We start from the raw sequence: 26,852 nt of genomic DNA on the forward strand, positions 1-26,852 counted from the left end.
AAAGGGTCATCCCATTTTATAGGTGAGGAAACAGAAGCACACAACAGTAAAGAAATTTGCAAGAAACCAAAATCCAAAAAATGGAGCATTCATACATATATTTGGTGAAAGTAACAAAGTCATAGAACAGGATTGCCAGATGAGTCTATCTTCATGGGATAGAAGATCTATCCATAAAAGTGTGCGTAGTCAAAGATCTGCTGGCTCTTCACCAAAACCCATGTCAGTTTCCTCCTGGGAGTACAATTGGCTCTTCCTCAGCTTCCCTTACAGCCTGGTGTGGTCAAGGAAATGTGCCAGCCCATAACACAGGTAGAATGATGTGCATCACTCGTAAGTATGGCTCATGGAAAACATCCCACACAACTTCTATGTACTTTCTTCTTTCCCCAGCTAGATGCAGAGCACTCTGAGCCCTAGGGTTGGATCCAAAAGTTGAGATTGGCCTTAGATCCCTCCACACCTGAGGAAAAGCCACCTACATTCCAGGAACACCCATCTTGGACTTACCATGTGAGCAAAAAATGGACTTCCATTGTGTAGAGCCATCTAATGCTTTACAACTTATTTGTTACAGCAGCTACTGTTACCCTGACAAATACAAACCATCAGTTTGTATATATATACATACACACACACATATATATATACACATATATACACACACACACACACACACATATATATATATATGGAAACTGCATATATATATTGAGAAACCTGCCTGCAAAGATATATACCAAAATGTTAATGTGATTGCCTCTGGCTGTAGACCTTACAGGTGAATTTCATTTTCTTTTTGCTGCTCTGTATTTTCCATAAGCTATCACTTGCCTAATAAGACGCCCAAGTGACTTTTTAAGTGATAACAGATGGCCCACACAGTAATTTAGAATCTTTGAGATTTTAGGAATGTGGTGGCCAGTGGCGAAGCCTTCACCCAGGCAACTCCTCTGCTGGTCATATGGTCATTTACCAACAGGCATATGCAATGTACATGAGATGATGTTAATAATAATGATGATAATGATGCAGTGCATTTATAGCGCTTCCTTCACAAAAGTCCCGGGGTGCTTCACATTCCAGCACAATTAAAGGCAGCCACAGACAAAAAACCTTTTCAGCTGTGCTTTATAAAGGAAAAGCAATTCAGCTTTTTGAACATAAAAGGAAGACGATTCCACTAGATGATGGGGGGGGGGGGGCGGAATCTTCATGTGCTCAGCGCCCCCCCACCCCCACTCTTGTATGTTATATTTAGGACAATCAAACTGGCCCAAAGGGGGGAAGAAATCAGAAAGCCCACAAGTACAGAGTTACTGGAAAAGGAAGTCAAAATCTCATTCGGGGATGGAGTTACTACTGTCTTAGAAGGCAGGGTCCTCTATTTGTCTGTCAAATATTGCAGCTTGGCGCTGTTATATTTGAAAGCACAAAAAACAAGAACTGATTCGGAGCTGGACGTGGTCTATTAAAAAGCTCCTGATATTTACCAGACTTAGAGTGCTGTGCAAATGAGGCCCCACGGCATTTCATTACTACCTTGCCCCAAGGGGTTGTTGGAGTAGGGGGGTGGGTGAAATCCAGCCAACCTCACATGACATCACAACTGCATTCAGACTCTGGGCACCCAGCGACTGAGGACACTTGCCCAATGAGAAATTTTTAAAAATCTTCCTGAAAGCAGTGGGGAAGTCCTTCTCTTTCCTGGGGTGTATATCCCAAACCCCTCTCTCACGACAAGATGTCTCTGGAATGCCCCTTATTGTCCTGATCCCTCCTATTCCCACCCCTGAAAAAGCCTCTTAAGTTTTTGGTGTTCCCAAACACAGAGGAACCACTCAGGCACCTATTCTGAAGCCCCACTCAGGTGGAAACACCACAGCGATGTCCAGGGCACCCCAGAATCCCATTTCCTCTGCTTGCATTCTTTGGGGCTGGGCTAGGTTGGTGCTTTCACTGCTCTCAACCAAATGAGTTTTGACACACTGAATTGACGAATTAGCAGAGTGTAAGAGGAGGCAGCAGGCAGCCAGGCCATCAGGAAACTTGCAGAGTGCTGTGAGTTAGCTCCTGTTTAAAATCTTTCATTGGCTTCCCCCTGCAATAGAATAAATTCTACACCTTTATTCACACCTTTGAAGCCCTGCAGCCTCCTTCCTGCCTCCCCGTAGTCATTCACATACTTCCTTCTGGTCTTCAAATGTGCCTGTCTCATTCCCACCTCAGGGCCTTTGCACCTGCTGTACCACCGCCTGGACCACTCTTTCCCTGCTGCTCCTCTTCATTAGGTCTCAGTGCAAATGTCAGTTCCCCCAGACACCTCTTCTCAACCCCTCCTCAAAGTAGCCCTCCTGTCACTCTGACCCATCCTCCATTTGTGGTCTTCACAGCTCTTAAGGCAATGCTGTAGTTATCTTACTTGTCTAATTTGTTACTGACCGTCTTTTCTGCTGGAATGGAAAGTCTTTGTAGGACAATAGGAACGGTGTTCTGAGAACCTAGCAGGCAGCCAGGCACTCAGCCAGGGTCCCATGCACATCTGTGAACACGCGTTAGCACTGAAGCTAACGGGTGGCTCTCAGGCCCCTGCTGGTCTTCACTTTGGGACATTTTGGGCCCTCCTTCTTCCTGGGCCCAGCCACTCACCAATCCGTGCCGCCTGGCAAAATGGTTCGTTGAGGCCGCAGGAGGTTTCAAGGGTGTGCAGCTCTTGGCAGCAGAAAAGCCTGATCACTCAGGGTAGGAAGTGGGAGCCGGTCTCTTTAGAGCGATGGCTCTGATCTTGAGCACATAGAGACTTCCTGGAAGGCTTCTTAAACTCAGAGAGTGGGCCCACCCCCAGACCTTCTGATTAGGAGAGAGGGAATTCTTTATCCTATATTTGTCTTTCTAAAAAGCTCCGAGGTGATGCTAGCCAGGGGTCCACGCTATGAAGCATGGCTTTATTTAAGATTTTATTTATTTATTCATGAGAGACACAGAGAGAGAGGCAGAAACACAGGCAGAGGGAGAAGCAGGCGCCACGCTGGGAGCCCAACACGGGACTCGATCCCGGGTCTCTTGGATGAGGTCCTGGGCTGAAGGCGTCGCTAAACCGCTGAGCCACCCGGGCTGCCCTGAAGCATGGCTTTAAATAATCTGGAGATTCTAGGAAAAGATTGGAGGAGGGAGGTGGGGGCTTGTGGGCTATGGGATCTTCGTCAATTGTTATTGTTAATACTACAAGTCTTTTGCTGGGAGAGAGAAAGTGAGTGTGTGTTTTATAAGATAAAGAGCAAGACAAAGAGAAGAGAGAGTGTGTGATGTAGTGTATATGGAAGAGGCATGTGTGTGTGTGTATGTGTGTGCTGGCCCATAGCAACTTACAGGATATGTTAGTACATAAACAGAATCAAAGCTACAAAAAAAAAAAAATGAAACCGGTTTAATAAGCCAGTGGCTCTCAAAACGCAGTGTACCAAATCCTCCAAAACTTAATTAAAAAGACAGAGGCTTTGGCTCATTGATCTAGGAGGGAGCCTAGCTCTTGCATTGTTACCAAGTCCCGCAGGTGAGTCTGGTGTGATCCGGGAAATCCTGCAATGTAGTAGTCTTGCCTACCCACCTCGCCCTGGCGGATGCAGCCCGAGGCAAAGAAGGAAGCCGCTGGGCTAACATCAGATCCATGTCTGCTCAATTCCAGGTCCTGCCAGTCTTGTTCAAGGGCTTCCCTTCCCTGTCTGACCCCAGTTTTCCCACTTGTAATATGGGCACAGTCACAAAAGGAATAACATCACCATGCCCGGCCCGAAGCAAGGCACTTGCTGAAGGCTGGTGGAACCTGTTGCTGTTTTGGTGTCTTTGGGGGGGCTCTGCCTTTATCAACATTAAATAAATACCTCTCAAGGCAGGGAGATGGTTTCAGACATGAGGATCAGCTGTGCCCCGTTTAGCTTCCAGGAAGGGAGCCCCGCGATGGACCCGGTCGTCTCCGCCTGGCCCATGAGCACACTGCATCTTCCTTTCCAGGGACAGGGCTGGGGCGGGAGCTAATAAGTGCACTGGGACATGGTGATAAACCTTTCGGGAAGAATGGGGCGGCTTCTCCCTCCCTTGACCCACCCTTAGTGACAATGAGGGTGGAGCTGCTGGTACAGACGCACCCCCGGCAGAAGGGCGACGGCGCAGGGCCGTCATAACGCAGTGCTTCCCGGGCTGGCCAAGGGCATCGGGCCGGGATGAGGGACCAGGCACTGGCGCCTGGTGAAGTCATCGGCGCCGACCAGAATGGGAAGTCAGGGCAGATACACTGGCATTTCCCACAAGCTCCCACCTCCCTCCTCCAGATAAACTGCCTCGGCAGTTGTCAAAATACTCTTCCTGGGCCACCACCCTCTATTTTGGGTTTTTCTTTTCTTTTTTTTTTTTTTTTTTTTTTTTGTCCTTTAAGACATCAGTTCCTGACCCTGCTCACAAACCCTCCAAGGGCTACCCTGAGCATAATAAGATCCAGACCTCTCACCAGGCTTCCAGGTCCTACAGCAGAGGGTCTCCCAGGTGCCTCGTAGAGTCATGTGGGGGAAGTTTTGTACTGAAACCTGTGGCCTCTACAGACTAATTAAACCAGAGACTCCCAAGGAGTGGTTCTTGACTGGGGGTGACTTTGCCCCAGGGGATATTTGGCCATCTCTGAAGACATTTTTGGTTCTCACAACTAAGGACTTGGTACTATTGGCATCTGGTGGGTAGGGGGCAGGGATCCTGCTAACCATCCTACAATGCATGGGCCAGACTCCTATAGATGAACAATCTTGCCCCAAATGAGCTGGTGCCAAGCTGATGGGCTGCTATAGGCATCAGTGCCCAAGTCAACCAGGCTCGAGCACCACTCCCCTCCCCAGTCTGGCCCCTGCTGGCTTCTTTCCTCACCTCCCACCCTCTCGTCCTCACTGACCATGTTCTACCACAGTCTTCCTTCTGGTCCAAAGCACACCCTGCTCATTCCTACCCCCGGGCCTTTGCATGTGCTACTCCCTCTGCTAGGTGTGCCCTGCCCCATGTCTTCACAGCTGGCTCTTTGCACTCAGGTCTCTGCACGAATGCCACTTCTTCAGAGAGGCTGCCTGGATCCTCCCTCCCATAGTGCACACCTAAAATAACTCCATCCCCAAGTCTCTCTATAGCACTGCTCTGGCTTGGTTCCTTCAATATGCTGGGACCTATTCAAATGGTCTCATTATTACTTAGCACTAGTCTGTCTCCCCCACTACAATGACAGCATTCTGAGAACAGGGTCTATGTCTGTCTTGCTCACCGTCATCCCCTGGCATCCAGCAAAGTGCCTGGTACTCAACGTGTTTACTAAGTATCTGATGACTGAATTAATGAATGGACAAGGATTGGGGGAGGCTAGGGTTTTCAAGCTGTTGGAGGATCAAGTGCATTGCTAGAGACCTTGTGTTCCTGTCCCAGCCCCACTTTCTTCTCCTGGCCTCAGTCTCCATATCTGTAATATGGCCCAGATGAGTTCAATGGGATCAGGCTCCTGCTAATGAAGCCCTCCTGGAGACATCAGTGGTAGTGTTTTGCTTTGGTCTGGTCTCCATGGCACCTAGCTAAGGTAGGTTGGTCCTGGCTCCTGTCACCAGATTAATAACAAATTTCTTCCCACTGAGATCCTAATTATTTTGTAATTTTGTCTGGTCTTTTTTTTTTTTCCCAAAAACTTTCCTGTTTCCATTTCCCTCTGCACTAGCTGGCATCTGTGCTAAGCACACAGTAGGTACTCACTGGTAATATGCCCCAGGGTATGGTTCCCAGATATTAATCAGATTAGAATGGGCTGGGGAGCTTGGTTAGAAAGTCTTAACCTACAAACAGGCTTAAATCATTAGGTCCAAGGTGATGTGATAAACTAAAAACTGAAGCCCAAAGATATCCAGGTTCTAATCCCTGAAAACCACAAAAGTTATCTCAATATTGCCAAAGGGGGCAGCCCCGGTGGCGCAGCGTTTTAGTGCCGCCTGCAACCTGGGGTGTGATCCTGGAGACCCGGTATCGAGTCCCACATTGGGTTCCCTGCGTGGAGCCTGCTTCTCGCTCTGCCTGTGTCTCTACCTCTCTGCCTCTGAATAAAATATATATATATACATATATTGCCAAAGGGACTCTGTAGATGTGATTGAAGTTGAGCATGTTGAAATGGGAGAGGTTTCCAGATGGATAGGTCCAAGATGCAATCACAAGTATCCTTGTAAGAGTGAGATCTGACCACAGAAGGAGGCTATGTGATCATGGAAGCAAGAGGGTATGCCGCTAGCCTTGAAGATAGGATTAAGGGGCCACAAGCCAAAGAATGCAAGGAATGTTCTGGAAGCTGAAAAGACAAGGAAATGTTCTGATTCATAAAGGAGAGCAGCCCTTGGCTGTAGCCCAGTGAGACCTACTCCAGACTTCCAACCTCTAGCACTGCAGAACAATAAATGTGTGTCATATTACCACCCAAGTGTGTGCCCATCACAACATCCCTAGGAAACCAATACAGGAGCACCCAGGTGCCTGCATTTGAACGACCTTCCTCCCTTTGCTGGCTCTGATGCAGGAGATCCAGGTGGACTATATTTCAGGGAGTACCACTCCAGAGCTGTTCCAGGCTGCTTTTCAAACCAGCCCATTCCCAGAGCTTTTTGTCAGAGTTGGAGGGACCCTGCCACAAGCACCCACTTCTGCCTCATTTTGCAGATGGGGACACTGAGGCCTTGGGAACTCTGCAGCAAGGCAGAAGGATGAGAGATGTTTTCATTCAGCTCTGTCGGCTTTCAAATTCCACTTGGAGTTTTTAAAATGAACGATTGTGCAGACTGCCAATAGCTTTGCAATAATCTCATAATGACCCAATCGTGAAACGATTTAGCAATCCTGCTGCTAATTGTATTTGTGGATATAGCAATTGGGTAACTAGTTGGTTATTACTCATTCCCCAAGAGCCATACACATCGTATTACAAGGAAGCTAATCTTAGAAATACTTGTTAACTCCGATGATAATTACTAAGTAATTGGCTAGAACACGCCATTGTGAATTTAGTTGGAATATGCCAGGTAATTATCTGGTCTTATGTTCCCTGTAAAATAAATCCAGGGTCCCAAAATTGTTCCAGTTGGTTGGCTATTGTCCAACCATCGACCTCAGCCAGCCAATTATGTGGATGCAGGTGATTAATCAAATTACTCAAATATCAGGTTTCAAACTGAATGTTCAGATAAAAGGCCTGATGGTCAACAAGTGGATGGTGCTACATGGGAGAATGGGGTTCACAGAGCATCCCCCAAGATAAAAAAATAAATAATGATACAATAATATGGAATAAATGCCACTTCTTTGGGGCTCATCTGGCTTCTTCACACAAAATACCAAAACACTTCATACACCAATTACATGTCCCAAAGCTGCAGAGTCTTTATCACGGTGCCAGGAAAAGGCTGTGCTATTTGTGAAATCTGCAGGCAGTTACGGTGCTCGGGGAGTAGGGGGGCAGAGTTTGTACATAATAGAAATTTCAGGCCTCAAATGCAGCTGGCTTACAGGATGAGTGACACATTTTCATAATGACCACTTATTTCTCAAGGGTGGCTGCTAACTGAATCTGTCCACTTCTAATTACCCAGCCCTTGGGAAAGGGGTGAGGGAGGCTTGGGGTACTGGGATCCATCAGTAACACTGAGAAAGTCAGAGGGCGGGAGGCGAGAGGTCCTTAGACGGGCCAGGCAAAGGACAGGAGATGATGGGATTCAAAGTTCTAGTTTGGGGATGTCAAAAAGAGGGGTAACTGGAAGGTGAGAAGCTGACCGGAGAGAAATTTGGGGTGACAGTCTGGTGGAAGCAGTAGAAAGAAGGCCAGTGAGGGGAGGGGAAAGACCGCCTTCCAACCAGATGTACACATCCCAAAATAAAAGGCTATGCAGGAGGATGATACATTCTGGATAATGAAGAGAGGAGGAAAGGAGCTGTGGCAGGTTGTAGAAGTAGCCACAGGTTGTCCCTCTCCCTGCATCTATGCTCCTGCCACATGACAGCACAAATCCTCCCATGCTGAGGTAAGGTCTGTTTCTCCATGCCTCAAATCTAAGTTGACCATGTGAGTTGGTTTGGCCAACGTTCATTGATCAACACAACATGACAGAGGTGTGAAAGGCACTTGCCCATCAGGGCTCAACCTCTTGCAGCACTTGGAATCCTGAGACCACCACAAGAATGAGCCCAAGCTAGGCTGCTGGGGGATACAAGGCCATGAAGAGGAGAATCAGGGCACCCCAGCTGCCAACCTGCCAACCTGTGGACACAGGAGTAGGGACATCCAAGAATGACCAGCTCCTAGTCTGACCTGCCAGCTAACCACAGACACATCCATGAGCCCAGCTACTGGGCCTGGCTCAGCACAGAACTGTCCACAGAAGAGAGGAAAACTCTCAAGCATTGGGGGTAGCTTGTTACTCAGCACAAGCTTATTGATACACTCACCTCATGAGAACAGCTCAGCCCCTGCATACCATCTGAGCTGGTTATTTGAGAGCCTCTTCTTTTCTGTTCAGGGTTGAGAACTAACATGTTTACCCTCGTTTGGGAAGGACTGAAGGGCCACTTCTCAATCTCCAATCCTTTGAAAACACTCACCATCTGACACATGGATTCCAGTCAATTCATCATCTGCACAGTCAATGCTGACAGACAATAACACACCTTCTTCTGACCCCTGAGATCTTATAAGTGGGCTCAAAGATGCTTTGTATCACAAGGGAACCAAAGACCCACTGGCTCTTCCTGAGCTCACAGCTCCTGCTATGACACCTGTCAAGATGAGAGGCTTGTGTATTTGGAATCTTCTCACTGGAGTTGAGAATGAGAAGGAGAGAGATCCTAGCTGACTCTTGGCATCACAGGCCACACCAAGAATGGCATGAGTATGGCTAGCCCTAATGCAACAGGAGAGCAACAGCCAGAGTTTAAAAACACACCAAATAATTGAAACCAAAGCTATTTTTTTTTCAATGCCCCATGTCACTGAGTGAGGCTAGAGATCAAGTTCTGGAAAGTTGCTATCACCTGACATTTTCTTAATGTCACTATGTCTCTTGTGCAGCTATAGATCATGGTTGTTGGATATTTAAGATAGCAATGGTAAAGTGCTGCAAATGTTTTCTGCTTCTTGAATGAAAGAAGTCATCATGATCTCAGCCCAGGGTTGGCCAAACTAGGGCCCAAGGGCCAGATCCAGCACATCACCTGCTTTTTTTTTTTTTTTAATTTTTATTTTTATTTATGATAGTCACAGAGAGAGAGAGAGAGAGAGAGAGAGAGAGAGAGAGGCAGAGACACAGGCAGAGGGAGAAGCAGGCTCCATGCACCGGGAGCCCGATGTGGGATTCGATCCCGGGTCTCCAGGATCGCGCCCTGGGCCAAAGGCAGGTGCCAAACCGCTGCGCCACCCAGGGATCCCCATCACCTGCTTTTATAAATAAAGTTTTATTGGCACTCAGCCACATACAATCATTTACATCTTGTCTGTGGCTGCTTTCACATCACAGGACAGAGTTGAGCAGTTGGTACAGAAACTGTATGGCCCATAAAGCTAAAATATTCATTCCTGGGCCCCTTACAGAAAAAATCAGCCAATTCCTGATTGGATCCATTCAGCTCAATTTAAATACGGAGACAGTGAATCTCAGTGATGTTGTTTCACAAATCCTTGGAGTACATGGGGACCAGAACCAACTTTCCTAACCTCCCTTTTATGGTGCCCTTCCCGTGGCACCACTCTGCCAAAGGATTTTGGCATCAAAAGTATTTTCTGGAATGTCAAATCTTAAAACCACACCATTGTAAATGGTAGAGCCAGAAGAAGCGCCATTTACCAGAACAAGGCATTAACCAGAACCCCTGCTTCTCAAGGCCACCAGAGGCAGAGCTCTGGGAATGGATCCATGGGTGGGAAGCCTGGGAAGGACTGACCTGGTGATGATGGCCAGGTGAGGTGGGCTCATGCAGGCGCCCATGAAGAGCACCACGTTCTCATGCCGCGTCTGCCTGTAGGCCATCACCTCTCGCTTGAAGGCCTTTAGCTGTTCCTCGTTGTCCCTCTCGATGTCGATCAGCCGGATGGCCACCTCGCCATGCCAGCGGCCATGGTATACCTGCCCAAAGCGGCCCTTGCCAATGAGCTCGCCGATCTCCAGCTGCTCAAAAGGGATGTCCCACTCCTGCAGGAAGATGCTGGTCTGGCTGGCCTTGCGTGGGAAGCTCCTGGCTGAGAGCAGGGACAGGTTCATCTCCTCAAATTCATCCTCCGACTCCTCGGCCTCATCGTGGCCCTCTTCATTCTGTGGCCGGAAGGGGAGAGTGATCAGAGTGGCTCCTGCCCTGCCTTCCCACAAGGTCCCCCAGATCTGGACACGTCTCTATGTGCGTTTTTGGCCAGTGTGGACATATATCTATTTGCCCAGGTCACTCTTGTCCAGAATCATATAAGGTGGAGCTGAAAGGGAGATCATGGTTATCCAATGCCCTTTTGCTAGGCGAGAAACTGAGGCTCCCAGAGAAGAAATGCTAGAGGACCACCCATGCTGGTTTGCTGGACTTTCCTGGTTTGGGCACTGAATGTCTCCTGGGGGAGGGGACACCTAGCTGGCTCAGTCAGGACAGCATATGACTCTTGATCTCGGGGTTGTAAGTCTGACCCCTATACTGAGTGTAGAAAGTAATGAAAAATGAAAGTTCCCTCTAGAAGCCCCTCGGTCCTGGCAAACAGGGATGGTTGGTCATCCAGGGAGGTTGCCCAGCTCTGCATCGCACAGCCAGACAGAGCTCGGGTTAAGATACAAGTGTCTCAACTCCTAATATCCAATGCTTTCCTATTCTACCATGATGTTTTGACCTGCCTACTCATGCATGTGTAGTGAAGACAACAGGCTGAACTATGGGTGCATCAGGTGTCTGCATGGACATGTGACAACCCTCAATATGCAGTGCCTTTTGCTTCCCCCAAGAAAATTGGAACTGATGAATCAGAAACGGGAACAGGTCAGAGCTACTCTGCACAGGCCAGATGACCAGGCTTCCTCCAAAGCTATGAGGGCAAAGGGTGGGAGGGAGGCTCATTGGATGGGCTTAACAATCAGACAAAATGAGCTGGAATCTGGCCTCTGTGTGACCTTGGGCAAACTGCTTGACTTCTCTGAGATTGCCTTCTCTCATCATAAAGTAGAGCTAATAAAATTTGCCCCCGGGGACGGTGTGAGGTTTGCAATGAAATGAAAGCCTCATAAATCCCTTGCACACATCTGACCACCTGTATCCAACAGCCACTGGGCTTCCTGAGAAAATGCAGATTCCTGGGCCCTCCCCAGAGCTACTGAATCAGAAAAAAAGTAAGGCCAGGGTCAGAACTCTGCATTTTTGTCCCACACTCCTGCACGGTCCAGGGGCCTGTCTTCCCAGAGCGGTGGTTGCAAATGCTCTGCCCCTTGGGTTCTTTGGCTTGAGTGAGGGAACAGCAGGAGCCCCAGCCAGTGGGATTCCCAGAGGCGTGAGTCCTGACAGCAGCCTGAGAAGGTGGCCTCTTGGCTGGCCACAGATCTTCCTGACCCCAAACCTGAGCAACCTGTCCCTCATGGCACACTCTGGAGAAATGACACAGTTTCCGTTGGCTTCCCCCAGGATAATTTTTCAACTAGCGCAGTAACTGCAGAAAGGACTTGATTTTTTTCTGGAAACACTGGTTCTACTCCCTTCGCTTCAGGACACACCATTAGGGCTGAGGAGTCCATGGTTCTTTCCCAGGACACTCCATTTATTCCTCTAGTAGTTTTGGCACATGGGAAGAAGTCCTAGAACATTCTCAAAAGCCTGCCAAGCTCAGTGTTCCCGGAGATTCTACCTCCTCCAGTGTATTCTTTGGAAGGCATTGGGGGCACATCCCCCTTGGTATTCACCTGGCCCTAAGCTGATTTTTCAATGAAGAATGCAAATCTCTTGCCAACTTCTGCACAACTAGCTTTTCCATGATGCACACCATATAATACCCCATTAGGCTTGGTGCTGGGAGGAGCCCCCCACTCGTTAGCTGTCCTGGAGTTAGAACACCCACCAAACAGGGTCCCCCCACCTCCACCTGCCCCCAACCCTCTGCATCATTAAAGTCGGCTGTTAGCTCTCCAAGTCCTGGGCAGCCCCAGGAAAAAGGTGTTTTTCCCTCTCCGAATCTCACCTCTGAGGTTGGCTCCACTTCAATTTGAAGTAATGGATTTCCTTCCAAGCTTTAAAGAAAGAAAAATAAATGTGACCCTCAGGTGAAAAGGTAGGTCTGTGTATTGTTTATCCATGTATGAAGAGTCTGAATGAGAAGCCCTCACCATCAAGGCTTTATCTCAAAATTCACTTCAACACTTGCATCTAAAATAATCCATAACCTCACCATGAAGAAGCAATGACAAGGACACTGCTTTAAAAAGATTTTCTGGACTGCTCAGGGTTCATTTTTATTGCTTTGGTTTCCACTAATCTAGCAGCTTCCTTAGAAATTGGCCTAAATGCCATGGGCAGAAGAATCCTCAGCTCTGGGTGTTTGCTAGGAAAGAATTAATGAGATTGCTAAAGTTCGCTTGGGTTCGGAATCCTATGGAAGAATCTTAGTGTTCAGGATTACAGGTACCTCCTGCTTTCTGAAAGCTGGCATCGCGCCACTTTGCTCTTAGGAAAGATCTACATTGGTGTCTGTTTTGCTAACCAAAAGAAATTTGAAGAGGATTTTGCTTTTATGAAAAAGGGTAAAAAGTGAAATTGCATTCAGCTTATGTTTTACAGCGAGTCGTTACAGAGGCAGCGTGCATCCAGGGCAGCCTGAGTGGGTGCATCCAAGCTCCTTCCCTAGGAGCGACCCTCAGCATCTCAGCATCCAGCCATCAGAGCTTTTACTTGTGTCTATAAGCATCTGTTTCATCTCCATTTATTCTGTGCATCCATTAGCAAGGTGTGTCCTCAGGTATCAGAAAAGCCAAGAGAGGTATTTTTTTGGGGGGGGTCGGGGGAAACTCCTCAATTTTTTCATATAAATGAGTAATAATTGCTTCTTTGCATCACGCCATTTTGGCTCGTGAAAGTTTTCATAGGAATGCTCTACTTTCAGATAGCGGGGGAAAACTGCATGAGACAGGAATGGGGTGAGGCCATCAGAGGGGACACAGAGTTTGAAACTGGCATGGATCCTAACTTTGAAGAATACTATATATCACTACTGAAGGGACTAGAGCAAGTGCAGAGATATTGTGCAGAAAGGCTAAAAATGACAAGGGCCAAAAGTTAGGTACAAATTGAGTAAATGGAGTCTGATGGAAATGCCCCGGAGAGATTACTGGATGTGTTTTGAAAATTCTCCGTGTTTGAGCTAGTTGGCTGTTGCCAATCACATGGAATCAGGATGTGTAGAATGAGAACGAAGCAAAACTGCATTAGACAGGTGTGTATGTGCATGCATGGGTGTGCATGTGTGCACACGCACATATGTGTCCATGCACGAATGTGAGGCAGTCATGAGCTTGCGAGCTGCAGCTGTGCTAAGCGTGGGCACAAGCCAGGTGTGGGTGCTGGGGGACACAATGTGTTTGTGTGTGTGAGTACTAAGTATATGTTGAGTACCATGTGGGTATGATGGGATATGCTCTGTGCAGGGGTTGTTCTGGGTGCATGTGAGTTGGGTGTACCTCCTGGGGATGTTGGAGGCATGCCATATGTTGACAGTGTAGCTGGCTATGTACTGGGGTATGAAGGGAGTATGGGAACACATGGTATGTGATGGGCATGTGGGGTACAGTGTGTGTTAGAGGTGTTTCTGGGGGTGTGCTTTCAGAGGAGAGAGAGAGAGAGAGAGAGTGTGTGTGTGTGTGTGTGTAGTGCAGTGGGGAGACAGTAACTGGGCTGCTAAAGGCAAAGAAAAGCTGGACCCAGGGGCAGAAAAGAACCACACCTGCCCCCTTCCTATTTCCCCTGGGCAAGCTCGGCAGATCCCCTTCCCACCCCTCATTTGAAGGGCCACTGCTCTCCTGAATCTGAAACCCAAAAAAACTGCCTACCCTGCAGAAAGAGCCAGTCCACTTGCTGGAGAGGCTCCTGCAGACAGGGATCCTGAGAGGCTGTAAGAATTAAAAGAAAAGGAAAGAAGGGTGGACCGCAAAGTGCTGTTTGCTTTCATACAAATGAGTTATTTACAGTACGGCTGGGGAGGCAGAATGCAACCACACAGTGACAGCTGAAATGCTGGGAACCTGATGACTTGGGGAGATCTGGGTGGAATAATGCAGCTGGAGTCCCTCCTCACGCCCAACAACAGAACAGGGAGCCCTCCTCTGCTTGCATCAAGGCGTGATGATGGTAGCCTGGCGATGAAATTATTTCCTTCTGCGAAGAGTTAGTGCCCATCACTTTGTGCATGTTTAAGCAGATCGCAGGCATTTTGCTGGCACTCCCCGACTGCCATTTAATAACCTGGGGTTCGTCTTACACAAATTGTAGAATTGGTTTATGTGCAGCCAAGAAATGATCCGGAGCTAGATGTCGGCACAATATCCCCAGCAAATTGCTGCTCTTTTGATTTCACAGATGTACCATTTGGGTCTTTAACAAAATCCATAACACGGGTCAGAAAGGATGGAGTAGTTAGGGAAGCCCAAAGAATAACCAAGTAGGCAAAAATGGGAAGAGTTGGGAAACTGGTTGAATCGAAATCAAGTCCCTAGCATGCCTCACACTCTGGCCACAACCAAAGAAGTTAAGTCAAGGAAAGTGGTTTCACTTGGGTGCAGAGAACAGACCACCTGAAAAGAGAGGATGCTAACAATGCCACATCCTAAGACACTCGTTGCAGTGTTATTTATGACAGTGAAATATGGGAAGATATGAGATCTGGCAATAAGGAAATGTTAAGGACAGTTTTCTACATCAATAATGATATTTTACAGCCATTAAAAACAATATCTATAAAGGGTCTGGAATAATACAAAAAAATGAGATGTTATAGCTTTCCAGGATAACAAGGCAGGCTGGAAACTGCATAGATCATGAATCATATGTATGTAAAACAGGAATAGAAAGAGCACACATCAAAGTTCTAAGAGTGGTACAATTGTGAGTGATTATTTTTCCCTTCTTTTTTTTTTCTAGAAGAGTCCACATTTTCCAAAATTAGCTTATATTATTCTTATCATGGTATAAACCAGAGGTCAGCAACCTTGGTCTGTAAACAGATAGGAAACATTCTGGACTTTGCAGGCCATCTGGTCTCTGTTGCCACTACTCAGTTCTGCTGTTGTACTTTGTTTTATTTTTATTTTTATTTTTTTTATTGAAGTTCAATTTGCCAACATATAGCATAACACCCAGTGCTCATCCCATCAAGTGCCCCCCTCAGTGCCCGTCACCCAGTCACCCCCACCCCCCACCACCTAGCTTTCTACCACCCCTTGTTCGTTTCCTAGAGTTAGGAGTCTCTCATGTTCTGTCTCCCTCTCTGATATTTCCCACTCATTTTCTCTCCTTTCCCCTTTATTGCCTTTCACTATTTTTTATATTCCCCAAATGAATGAGACCATATAATGTTTGTCCTTCTCTGATTGACTTATTTCACTCAGCATAATACCCTCTAGTTCCATCCACATCAAAGCAAATGCTGGGTATTTGTCGTTTCTAATGGCTGAGGAATACTCCATCGTATACATAGACCACAGCTTCCTTATCCAGTCATCTTTCGATGGACACCGAGGCTCCTTCCATAGTTTGGATATTGTGGACTTTGAAACCCATGATAGACAGTATGTCGTAGCAAATGCACATGGCTGTGTTCCAATAAAACTTTATTTAATAAAAAACAGGTGGCAAACTGGATTTGTCCCATAGTCTATAGTTTGCTGATCCCTAGCATAATCCTAAATCATGCTTTTTATGCTTGCACAATTTGTGCAAGATGAACCCCAATTATGCTTTTTAAAGTGGGGGGGGCAATGATGTAGAATAACTGTTCTTTCATTAAGCTCTAACTATTGCAGAAAATTATCTTCCTGATTATAGAAGAGCCTGGGCATCCTAAGGAAATGTCCAGCCCCTGGAAATCAGACTTGACAAGCAGGGCCAGGACATGAAGCAGAGCTGACTTACCCCAGTATCCCACCCATCAATTTCAGGAAAAGAAAGACAGAAGACAGTGACCCTGACTGGGCTGAAGGCCCAGGACAGGGGAGGGAGGTCTCCATTCCACTTACATTGGATTCGAGGTCACTGGATGCAGGATGACCTGGGGTGCCCGGGTCGGCGTCTCTGGCACCGGCACAACATCTGAGAGGCAGACATGAGTCAGTCAGAAACCCAACGTGGGGTCCACAGCATCCCCCAAGAACCTGGTTCCTGGGAGACGGAGTAGCTAGTAATTTTGCAAAACATCACAGGTCCTTGGGGCTGGCCATCCCCTTTCCCTTCCTCCATCGCTTGAACTTTTCCTGCTCAGACACAGCAGGGTTCTAAGATGACACAAAACACCCCCCTGTTGACTACAGGGTGGCCAGCACCCTCAGCCTCTGACCGGAAGCACCCTGGTCACCTCCAAATCACCCCCTACTCCTGAGTTCTCTTCAGGATGGTGAGGCCACTTGGTTTTATGGCCCCCGGTGCCCCACTCAGGCCCTCTGACTACCTCTCCCTTACCCCCTCTCTCCCTCTGCACCCCTCCTCACCCTGGCCCGTCCCTCTACTGCTGACCACCTTCTCAGGCCTTTCTGTTTGCCTTGGGATCTCCCAACCTCTCCTCTTTCACCTCCACGTCCCACTATGATCCTGGGGATCTGGTGGTTCCACTGCCACCCTCTCTCTGAGCTTGACCACCCCGAGAGCCTTGCCTTCATCCATTCCAGCAACACATGTCCCTCAGCAGGCTTGCTCAGGACTCACCTGGGAAGATGAACTGCTGCTTGTATTTGTAGTAGTGGGATGCTTGCAAAACAATGAAAACAGCAAAGTCAGCGCTGCCCTGGGGGCTGTCCCTTCAAATAACAAATCTGGTCCCACAGCAATCATGTGAGTTCCCTGCCCACCCTTGAGGGTTTCCAGATCTCTGCAGACACCCTAAATGACAAGGGACTGGGAGGATGTATAAAGGAACCAGAGCTCTATACATCCAATGCCAACCCTCCCACTTGAAGCCCCCTGAAAACAGAGCATCTCAACTCGGAGGGTCACCCAGAGCACAGTCCCATTTTTGTTAACTGCATAGGGACACACACACACACACACACACACACACACACACACACAGAAAAAGTCTGTGATTTGCCAGAGTGATTACAGAGGCTTTCAAAAAATCCTTTCTAACACAATGAAATATTCTCATGTCTGTGAAGATGTCTACTATCAAAAAGACAAGAGAGAAGTGCCAGCGAGTGTGGAGAAAGTGTGTAGGGCATGGTTGGTGGGAATGCAAACCGGTACAGCCACTGTGGAGAACAGTTTGGAGGGTCCTCAAACAATTAAAATCATTATGTGTTGTGTGCCTTAAACTTATACAATGTTATATGTCAAGTATATTTCAATAAAATTAGAAAAAATATGCATTTCCTGTGTCTTCCAAATTTTCTGCCTTGAGCATCATATTAGCTTTCCTGCTGCTGGTGTAACGAATTGCCACATACTTGGTAGCTTAAAACAACTTCTTATAGTTCTAGAGATCACAAGTATGGAATAAGTCACAAGGGGCTAAAATCAAGGTGTCAGCAGGGCTTGTTCTTCCTGGAAGCTCCAGAGGAGAATCTGCTCCTTGTCTTTTCCAGCTGCTAAAGCCTACATTTCTTGGCCCAGAGTCCATCACTCCAGTCCCTGCTTTCGTCCTGACATCACCTCCTGCTGTCTCTGGCCTTCTTGGCTCCCTCTTGTAAGGACCCCTATGGTTACATTTAGGATCCATCTGGATAATCCAGGGGAATCTCCCCACCTAAGGATCCTTAACTTAATCACATCTGCAAAGTAAAGTCACAGATAAAGTAACATATTCACAGATTCTGGGATTAGAGCCTAGCCATCTTTGGGGTACCGTGATCCTGCCTACCACGAGCATGAGTTGGTCTCTATATTTAGGGACAAAAGAAATGTCCTCAACTTGATGCTGCTTTCCCTACAATTCATTTAACTTTCAGTCCACTCAAAAGAGGCCAACTGCTCCGGACATCCCCGAGATTTCTAATGTTACCAGTTCCTCCAGTGGGGTCAAGAGGTATCATGGGCAGTGGGGGAGGTCACACAGAGCTTCATCTCCCTGGACAGAGGAAGTGAGCAGGAGTGGGGTCAGATAGGAGTCTGAATTGGTGACTATGCTTCTAGAAACAATTTTGTTACCTCCAGGGACAACCTACAACCGCACGTTGACTCACCAAGAATTCACACAGTGGTTGACAAACCATGGCCCACGGGCCAAATCCGTACCATCAGCTGTTTTTGTACATAAAGTTTTATTGGAAGACAGGCTCACATTCATTCAGTGGCATGCTGTCTTTGGCTGCCGTTGTGCTACAACGTCAGAGGTATTTGCCACAATGGAGGGGATACGGCCCACAAAGTCTAAAATGTTACTATCAGGCCCGTTATAGAAAGTCTGGTGACTTCAGGGTTAAAGCAAAGAGGAGCTGCACAGGAGTAGGAGGCTGATCCTAGAGGGTCGAATCCTTGCTCTTCCTTTGGCTGCTTGTAAAAGCTTCGGCAACTGTCTCCTGAGTCTCAGTTTCCATGTGTGTAAAACGGAGATAATAACAGTCTCTCCCAACCAGGGCTGAGATTATCATTACATGAGATCACAGTGCGTAGAAACGCTGAATAAGCATTAGCCTCAACGAATAAGCCAGTATCTTTCTAAGCTCTGTTAATAACCAGACAAGAATGACTTATAATTAAGAGAAAATCAATTTCAAAGAGCGAAGTCATTAGCTGCCTCTGAGGTTGGAACTGATTTATAAACTCCCCCAGGACAGAGAACAAACCTTGGTATCTCAGGATCCCAAGGGCCCTTGGACCAGTGGGTGCACAACTCATGTTTGTGGAGTTAATCTACTCTCTTCTAGCACAGCGGTCCCCAGATATCCCAGACAGTTGGAATCCAAACGGATGCATTTTCTGATTCGGCAAAATGAGGTGCCGGGGATGAGAAGCAATTCATTCGAAGTCCAGGGCAGAGCTTTAAAAGAAAACCAACCCCCAAGATTTCAAGGACCTTCTTCTGTTAGATAACTTAGGTTTTTTTCATTGCACACAGTCAACAAGGGTCTAAAATTAAAAAGGAAGAACCACCCGGGGTTCTCAAGAGGCTTAGCTGATCTCTTCCCTCCCCAACTGGGACGGGATTCGGTGTCTGCAGAAAAGGCTAGCTGGCAGTGATATTCTTATACAGAGCAGCAGCTGGGGGAGGGAGCAAGCACTACTCTGAAAATGGACAGGTGTCAGGCACAGGGACAGTGGCAAACGTCTCCACGCACAGAGCCCCCCTCCCTCTTCGACTGCTCTGCGTGCTGGAGAATGGCTCACTCTTGATGACTGCAAGGGAGAGAGTGGCCAGAGAGGAGTCAAGGCGTCACTGTGAGCCCTGTCCTTGCTGCCAACAGACACCAGCAAGGAGCCGCTCCAACGGGAAGCCAATGAACCTGAGTGGCCTGTTCAGGAAAGCTGAGTGGCTCCCCGCTCTCTGGAACTCAAGAGGACTTGGGAACTGAGAGGCTGCAGGTGGCCAGAGGCCAGAGAGATAAGCAGACCACTTTGAAGGCACTTCTACTCTGAAGCCCTTCTTCCTCCCCTCCTTCCCCAAGGCCTTCCTCCAAAGCAGCCTGGATGGTTTTCTGGAAGGAAGGATCTAGAAGGAAGAATGGAGGAGAAGTCATCTCTTGCCCTCACCTCTTAGATAAAATCCAGATTGCTGTCATGCCTTGCAAGGCCCTTCCAGGCCTCCTCCCTGCAACTCTGAGTCTTGCCTGGTGCTGTTTCCCCTTATTCATGGCACTCAGGTCACAGGGACATTTTTTCTGCTGTTTCCTGGGGCAGGGACTTTGCACATGCTCTGCTCCCTCTACTGGTCAACTCTCCCCCATCTTTGGAACTCAGCCACTCTGACCCTTCAACCTAAACTTGCTCTCCTCTCGAATTTGCTGTAGGGCTGCTCTAATGCTATGCTTTTCCCGTCAAAGCACTTGTCGTAACTTATTTGAGGTGTATGTCTGTGTGGCTAACCCATCTCTCTCACTAAGCCATAGACTCCATGAGAACAGGGACGGTGGCAGGTAGAATAATATCACTCTGCCCAAGAGGTCCACATCTTAATCCCTGGACACTGTGACTACGTCCCCTTCCATGACAAAAGGGCCTTTGCAGGTATGATTCAGTTAAGGGTCATGAGACAGGGAGGTTATCCTGGATCCTCTGGGTGGGCCCCAAATGTAATCACATAAGTCCTTATGAGAGGGAGGAGGATGGCTCAGAGTCAGGGAGAGAATCAGATATGTGAAATCAGTGATAGAAATAGGGTTGAGAGTGGTGTGGAGCTCTGTGCAAATGGATGCAGAAAGCCACGAGAGGCTGGGAAAAGGCGAGGAAGTGGATTCTTTCCTAGCACTTCCCAGAGAAACAGCTCTGCGGACACCTTGATGTTTAGCCTGGTGAAACTGACTTTGGACTTGTGACCTCCATCACCGTAAGATAATAAACTGGGGCTGTTTAAAGCCAATAAGCTTGTGGTGATTTGTTACAGCAGCCACTGGAAACTCATACTGGGCACTCCTGGTTTGTGTACTGCTCCATCCCTACTGCCTCGTGTAGTAATGGTACAAAGTAGATGCTCAGTAAATATGTGCTATGGAAATAGATGGAGGAATGCAGTCTGAGGGCTAGGGGATGACTTGAAGACAGAAAACTGCAGCCCTGGGCAGTTCAAGAATCTCAAGTCATTCGTTGATTCATTCAATTACTCCCTTATTTAAAAAAAAAAAAAACATTTCATTAGTGCCTTTGGCAGTAGGCAACATTCTGGGTTTCAGGTATAGAGGCATGAATGAAGCAGACATGTTTCTTTGTCTCATGGAGCTGACAATTCTTATTGTCATGAGGACATGAACACTAAAGTTAATAAATGAACAAGTTCATGGCAGGGAAGGAGGAGCACTGTTGAGCATTAAGAGGGAATCAGGGCAGAGTGAGGGGAGGTTGAAGGTTTTGAAAGGAGGAAACACCCACTTGCCACTCACCATGTCAAACACACCCACATGATTTGGAAGTGAGTAGCAGAGAACAAGGAGGTCAATCACAAACCCTACCAAGCCTGTGTCTGATGCACTTGGTTTTCCAACTAAAAACCCTCCTTTCCTATGTCATGAGGTTAACAAGTGAGTCAAATGTCTGTTTCCCCTACAAACCCTTTTGCAAAAGAATGTTCTAGATCAGTCCATGTTGGAGACATTGTTATACCTAGGCATTAGCTGGAACAGTCTTTAGAAAACTCAATATCTGGCAGGGAACCATGGTCAGAGCTGCCTCTCCCATCAGCAAAGGCTCACAGTCAGGAGTGTGACAAGTGACTAGGACTTTATGTGAACAGGACAGGCACTTGTCATCCTGAGAGAATTTTGCTAAAATCTTCTAAGTCAGGAGAGAAGATTTGGCAGCTCTTTGGGATGGTCCTATTTTGCTTTCCATTTCAATATTTCATTTTACCATTATTATTCAATTATAAAACTGGTGCATGCTCCTTGGTATTCTATACATTGTAGCAATGCATAAAATAAAATTATTCTTCTTAGAAACACCTGCCATGAAGTTCTTGCAGACTTTTTTTGTGCGTGTATAAATACACAAGTTTATATATACACACATATAAACATACAACTATATATAATTATTTTAGAATAGTAGGATGTTATACCAACAGCTTTGCAAATCACTTACTTTCCCACTTAAATGACATTGTGGATATCTTTCATGTCAGGATAGCTACGAGAAGTCACCCCATTCTTTTTAAGGGAGGCTGAATATTTGATTATGCAGATATATTACAGTGTATCAGGGCCTCTTGATTGCCAACCATTCCCCACTTGGGTTGAGTCCAGATTTTCCACTATTGCAATGAAATCCTTACATACAGATCCCTGCGCCCTACGCAAGCATATCTGTATATAAAGTCTTAGAAGTGATATTGCTGGTCTAAGGAATGTACATATAAAACTTTGACAGACAATGCAAAATTACCTTCTCAATGGGTGATTCAATTCCTACTCCCAATACCAGAGTATATGAGGATTTCATCTTTATTTCCATAATTCTGATTAGGCCCATATTAACCAGCAGTGATGGAGAAAATGCCAAAAATGGTAGCCATGGTAGTTTTGTTTTTGTTTTTGTTTTTGTTTTTGTTTTTGAGAGAGAGAGAGAGAGAGGGTGAGGGGCAGAGGGAGAGGGAGAGAGAGAGAATCTCAAGCAGGCTCCACACCTAGCATGGAGCCTGATGTGGGGCTCAGTCTTACGACTCTGAGATCATGACCTGAATGGAAATCAAGAGTTGAATGCTCAACCAACTGAGCCACCCAGGCGCCTCAGCATTTGTTAAGATCTTCAATGAGACAGGCACTCTGCTCAGCTCTGTACATGTATGATGAGGTTTAGTCCTTCAATGATTCTATGAAGTAGATACTATTATTATTTCCATTTTACAGATGAGGAAGCAGAGGCACAGAGTGGTAACAGATTGGCTCAGTATGATGCAGGTATTAAGTAGTAGGGCTGGAATTTGAACCCAAGCAGCCCAGGTCCAGAGCGGATACTCTTAATACTGTTTTAAAGTGCCCTCCCTCAGAGGATCCCTTGGCCCACTCCCCAAATGTCACAGTCATGAGATGCTCTGGAGTAGATGCAGATCCACTGGCAGGCTACCAGCAAATCAGCAAGGACTCCTCAGAGACCGGACCGAAGGAATGAAGAAGCTCAGGGAAACAGTGATCACTCCTGGTTAGCTGGGTCTCTTGTCTACAGATGCCAGCAGAGTTTTTTAGGGACAGAAAGAGCCACAGCTCTTTCTGGTTCTCCCTTAAGAGATCCTTTCTCAGCCCCTAGCCCTTATGCAAGCAGCAAACAATTTCAGGGAAAATACCCTGAAGTCAGTGTCTGGGGGTGTGGTGGAGTAGCTCTAAGAAAGCACCCAGACCCACTACCCTCCAGGTTTGGGGGGTCATGAAGTACCAACTGGTCTTTCTTCCATTCACCCCCTTCCAGTGAAGTAGAAATGGACCACCCTGGGGTGGCACTGGGAGCTCTCTATCTGTGGACATAGAGGACAATTTTGGCCTAATTGACTCAGGGAAGCACACACAGAGATGCTTCCAGCTGCTGACTCATGTTATGGTCCTTGGTGGCTGCCAAGTGAGTGGCCTTCACACCAAACAGATACAAGACTGTCTTAAGCTTGAACTTAACAAAAAAATCTCAGTTTTGCCAAGACTTCAAAATGTGCCCTACTCCTATGGACATAGCCCAGATCAAAACAGTGTGGGCAGGTGACAGCTTGTCCTTAAATCCAGTAGCTGTATCGGGATGTTGCCTCGGTGTGGGAGTGGGCTTCCACCTGCCTACCAGCCATGCCCCCATGGCTGATTAGGCTTGGAAGTGTGACCTGTGACTAAGGACCAGGAATTCCTCCCCCTGCATGAAGCTCCCTGGCTCAGGTGAAATCAGCCCCCAGATCAGCACCATTCAGTGGAATTTTCTGTCATGAAAAAAATGTTCTATAGCCACACCGTCCAATATAGCAGCCATCAGCCATAAGTGGCTACTGAGTAATCAAAATGTGGCTAATGTGACTGAGGAATTAACATTTTAATTATATTTAAATTTAATTCATTTAAATTTACATAGCAACATGTGCTATGGGCACCATATTGAGTGACACAGCTCTAGATTCTGGTTCCCATTGACCAAGCCAGACCTCATTCCACCAGTCTCCTTCCTGACATCAGCTGTGGGGCTGAAAATATGGCCAAGATGGAAAGTCCTTAGAGTTCTAGAAGAGGAAGTGGACTGGGCTAGACCTCAGAAGAGATGGGAACACTCTTAGATCCAGTTCACCTGAGCAGAGGAAGATCTAAGTCTAATGACTAAGGAGGCTCAGCAGCCAAACATCTCGTGAGTGGCTTCTCCAGCATTGCATAGCCCCGTGCATGGTTGCAGGTTAGCAGCCAGATGCCCTGCAATTTGTGAGCCAGGAGAACCTTTTGGATCCTCTCATTCATTTGTACCCTTTCTGAGGTGGGGAAGCTGAAGTCAGAGGTCAGGTGGCATGAACAGGACAGAACTGGATACTGAATCCAGGACTCCAGCTGCTCATTCAGGGCCCTATCCTGACATCTGGAGTAAGACTCTGTCTAAATGCAGCCCTGCATCAGGATCCTGATGCCAATTTCAAGCTATTTAGCTCATGAGACCACTGCCAGCTCGAATACATGTCCAACGCTTAGTTGGAGACACTGAGTTGCTATTGACCAAAAGTCCCTACCTCTCTGAGCCTCAGTGTCCTCATCTGTAAAATGGAGTGGAGAAGACTTATTTTGTGGCTAAACTAAAGATCAAATATGGTAATATGTGGTGATTCCCTGCACATGGGAAGGCTCAACTGCATGTCTTCAACCCGTTGACTGCCCTGGACACGGCTCTGATTTGAACCCAATCCCTCCCGCTTCGGCGACTCCCCAGTGCAGAGGTACCTGGCAGGTTGAAGTTCTTCTGCTGCCTCATGCACTGCGGGGAAGGGTGCAGGGGAGAAGGCGGTGTGGCGCTGGGAGGGAGCGGCGGTGCTGGCGAGGAGGGTGTGGAGGACGTGGTGGATGAGGGATTGCTGCTAGAGTCTGGCTGGTAAGGGACAGGGATGTGGTCCTGCAGAAAGAAAACAGGGCAGGAGCCAGGGGTAGGCAGAGAAGCAGAGACACAGCAGTGAGAGAGAGCAAGGAGGAAGGAACCCCCTGCCCAGCATCCTTAGACCCCCTCCCCTCAGCCACGACCCTTCCCATGTCCCACCTGTTTCATCATCCCCACCTGCCAGCTGGTTTGCATCCAGCTGTGGAAGGAACAGTTTCTGGCATCAATTTCCTGTCCACTGTCTGGACTCCAGAGCAAAAGGTTACCACATAATGAAAAGCCACATAGGTGACAGCCATGCTCCCTGTGCCTTTTGATTTTGGAAAGTCCCACGCCGAGGTGCCCAGAGTGCTCTTCCCATCATAGCACTTCTCCTCCCGAGTGTTTATTAAAGAATCGACAGCCTGACAGCTCAAGAGAGAGAGTGTGAGCCTTTGGCTTCTTCCCTCACATATCATTTGGAGTGAGCCCTGCCTCACCTGGACCTCAAACCTGCTCTAAGCAAACAGGAAGACAGATCCATGTGTGCACCCTCAGGACAGACCCGGTGGCGGTGGCATCAGGAGCAGTGTTGTGGCTTGAATAGAGTTCCCTAAAGGATCTGCCCATTGGGAAACTCAGAATGACCTTATTTGGAAAGAGGTCCTTGCAGATGGAAATAAAGATCTCAGGAGATCATTCTGGATTAAGGTGGGCCCTAAATCCAATATCAAGTATCCCTACAAGAAATGGGAAATGAGAGACACACACAGAGGAAAAGGCTATGTGAAGACAGAGGTAGAGATTAGACTGCTGCATCTATAAACCAAGGAATGACTAGGATGGCCAGAGCCACCAGAGGTTTGGAAAGACGCATGGAGCTGATACTCTCTCAGAGCCCCACAAGGAACCCACCCCACTGACACCTTGATTTCAAACTCCTGGTCTCCAGAACTTTGAGAGAAATAATATCTGCTACTTTAGCTACCCAGTTCGTGGTCATTTGTCACGGCAGCCCCAGGAAACTCATACCAGCAGCAACCTGAGTCAGGCAAGCACAGATTCAAATCCCGCAACCACCTCCTCCCTCTATGTCCTGGACAAAATGCCTAACCTCTCCATCCTTCAGTTTTGCTCACTGTAAAATGAGAATAATACCAGCAAACCTCCACATCCTATAAGAGGGATTCCTGCCTCTCTAAGCCAACAGAACTAAGTGTTTTCAGAGGCAACTTAATCTGTCCACACACAAGACAGCGGTCCCTTGGTCCCCACATTACTCAGAGGTCCATCACTCTGACCTGCTCCGGGTGCCTGAGGACTCCATTATTTAACAACAGGTGTATTTACCTGCCAAATTCCAGAGTCAGCATAAAAACACCAACCAGCATAGGAGGGCAAGGGGGAATGGGAAATGGACATTTTCCATCTAGATGCCCAAAGGGTGCCTGTGCTACACGTATCACCCTCCCAGGACCCGCTCACCCCCACTGCCTCCAAGTAAGCCACTTCACTTCTGTGAGTTTCAGTCTCTCCTAGTCCCTCATGGGGGCTAAGAACATCCATGTGCTGGGTCTGCTGTGAAGTTTAGATGAGGTTACGGATGCACCTATAGCCCTCGCGTTGGGCCGAGGCACTTTGCTGTCAATAAATGGTAGCAATTACGTTGATGACATAATTTGCCATTCAGGTTTTTATTTGAGGTAAGTGCAGATTCACATGAGTTTTAGGAAGTAACAGAGGTCTTGTGCATACTTAGCCAGTTTTCTGTGATGATTACATCTTGCAAAATTATAGCACAGTATCACAATGCAGACATTGAGTTGACACAGTCAAGATACAGAACATTTCTACCACCACAGGGATCCTGCACGTGGCCCTTTTATAGCTATCCCATTTCCCTCTCTTTCCTTGCATCTCTCCCTCCCATC

The 26,852-nt window shown here is 47.4% G+C and overlaps 1 protein-coding gene across 22 annotated transcripts in view; it reads right to left on the reverse strand.

The window, feature by feature from the left end:
* Positions 1-26,852, reverse strand: part of KSR2 (kinase suppressor of ras 2) — a 446,664-nt gene that overhangs the window by 50,448 nt on the left and 369,364 nt on the right. For 21 of the 22 annotated variants that reach the window (XR_013366586.1, XM_077875824.1, XM_077875825.1 and 18 more), the window contains 5 exons: positions 24,792-24,960; positions 16,969-17,010; positions 16,287-16,359; positions 12,245-12,293; positions 9,991-10,358 (listed from right to left, as the gene is read on the reverse strand). Coding sequence is in view for 21 of the 22 variants with exons in the window: in XM_077875824.1 (XP_077731950.1) it covers positions 9,991-10,358; positions 12,245-12,293; positions 16,287-16,359; positions 16,969-17,010; positions 24,792-24,960 (701 nt within the window). In the remaining variant the exon portion in view is untranslated. Of the gene's footprint in view, positions 1-110; positions 417-9,990; positions 10,359-12,244; positions 12,294-16,286; positions 16,360-16,968; positions 17,011-24,791; positions 24,961-26,852 lie in introns of those variants that run through there. The other variant, XM_077875830.1, reaches the window with a different exon arrangement.

The sequence above is a fragment of the Canis aureus genome, chromosome 27 (assembly GCF_053574225.1).
Source record: "Canis aureus isolate CA01 chromosome 27, VMU_Caureus_v.1.0, whole genome shotgun sequence".
NCBI lineage: Eukaryota > Metazoa > Chordata > Mammalia > Carnivora > Canidae > Canis > Canis aureus.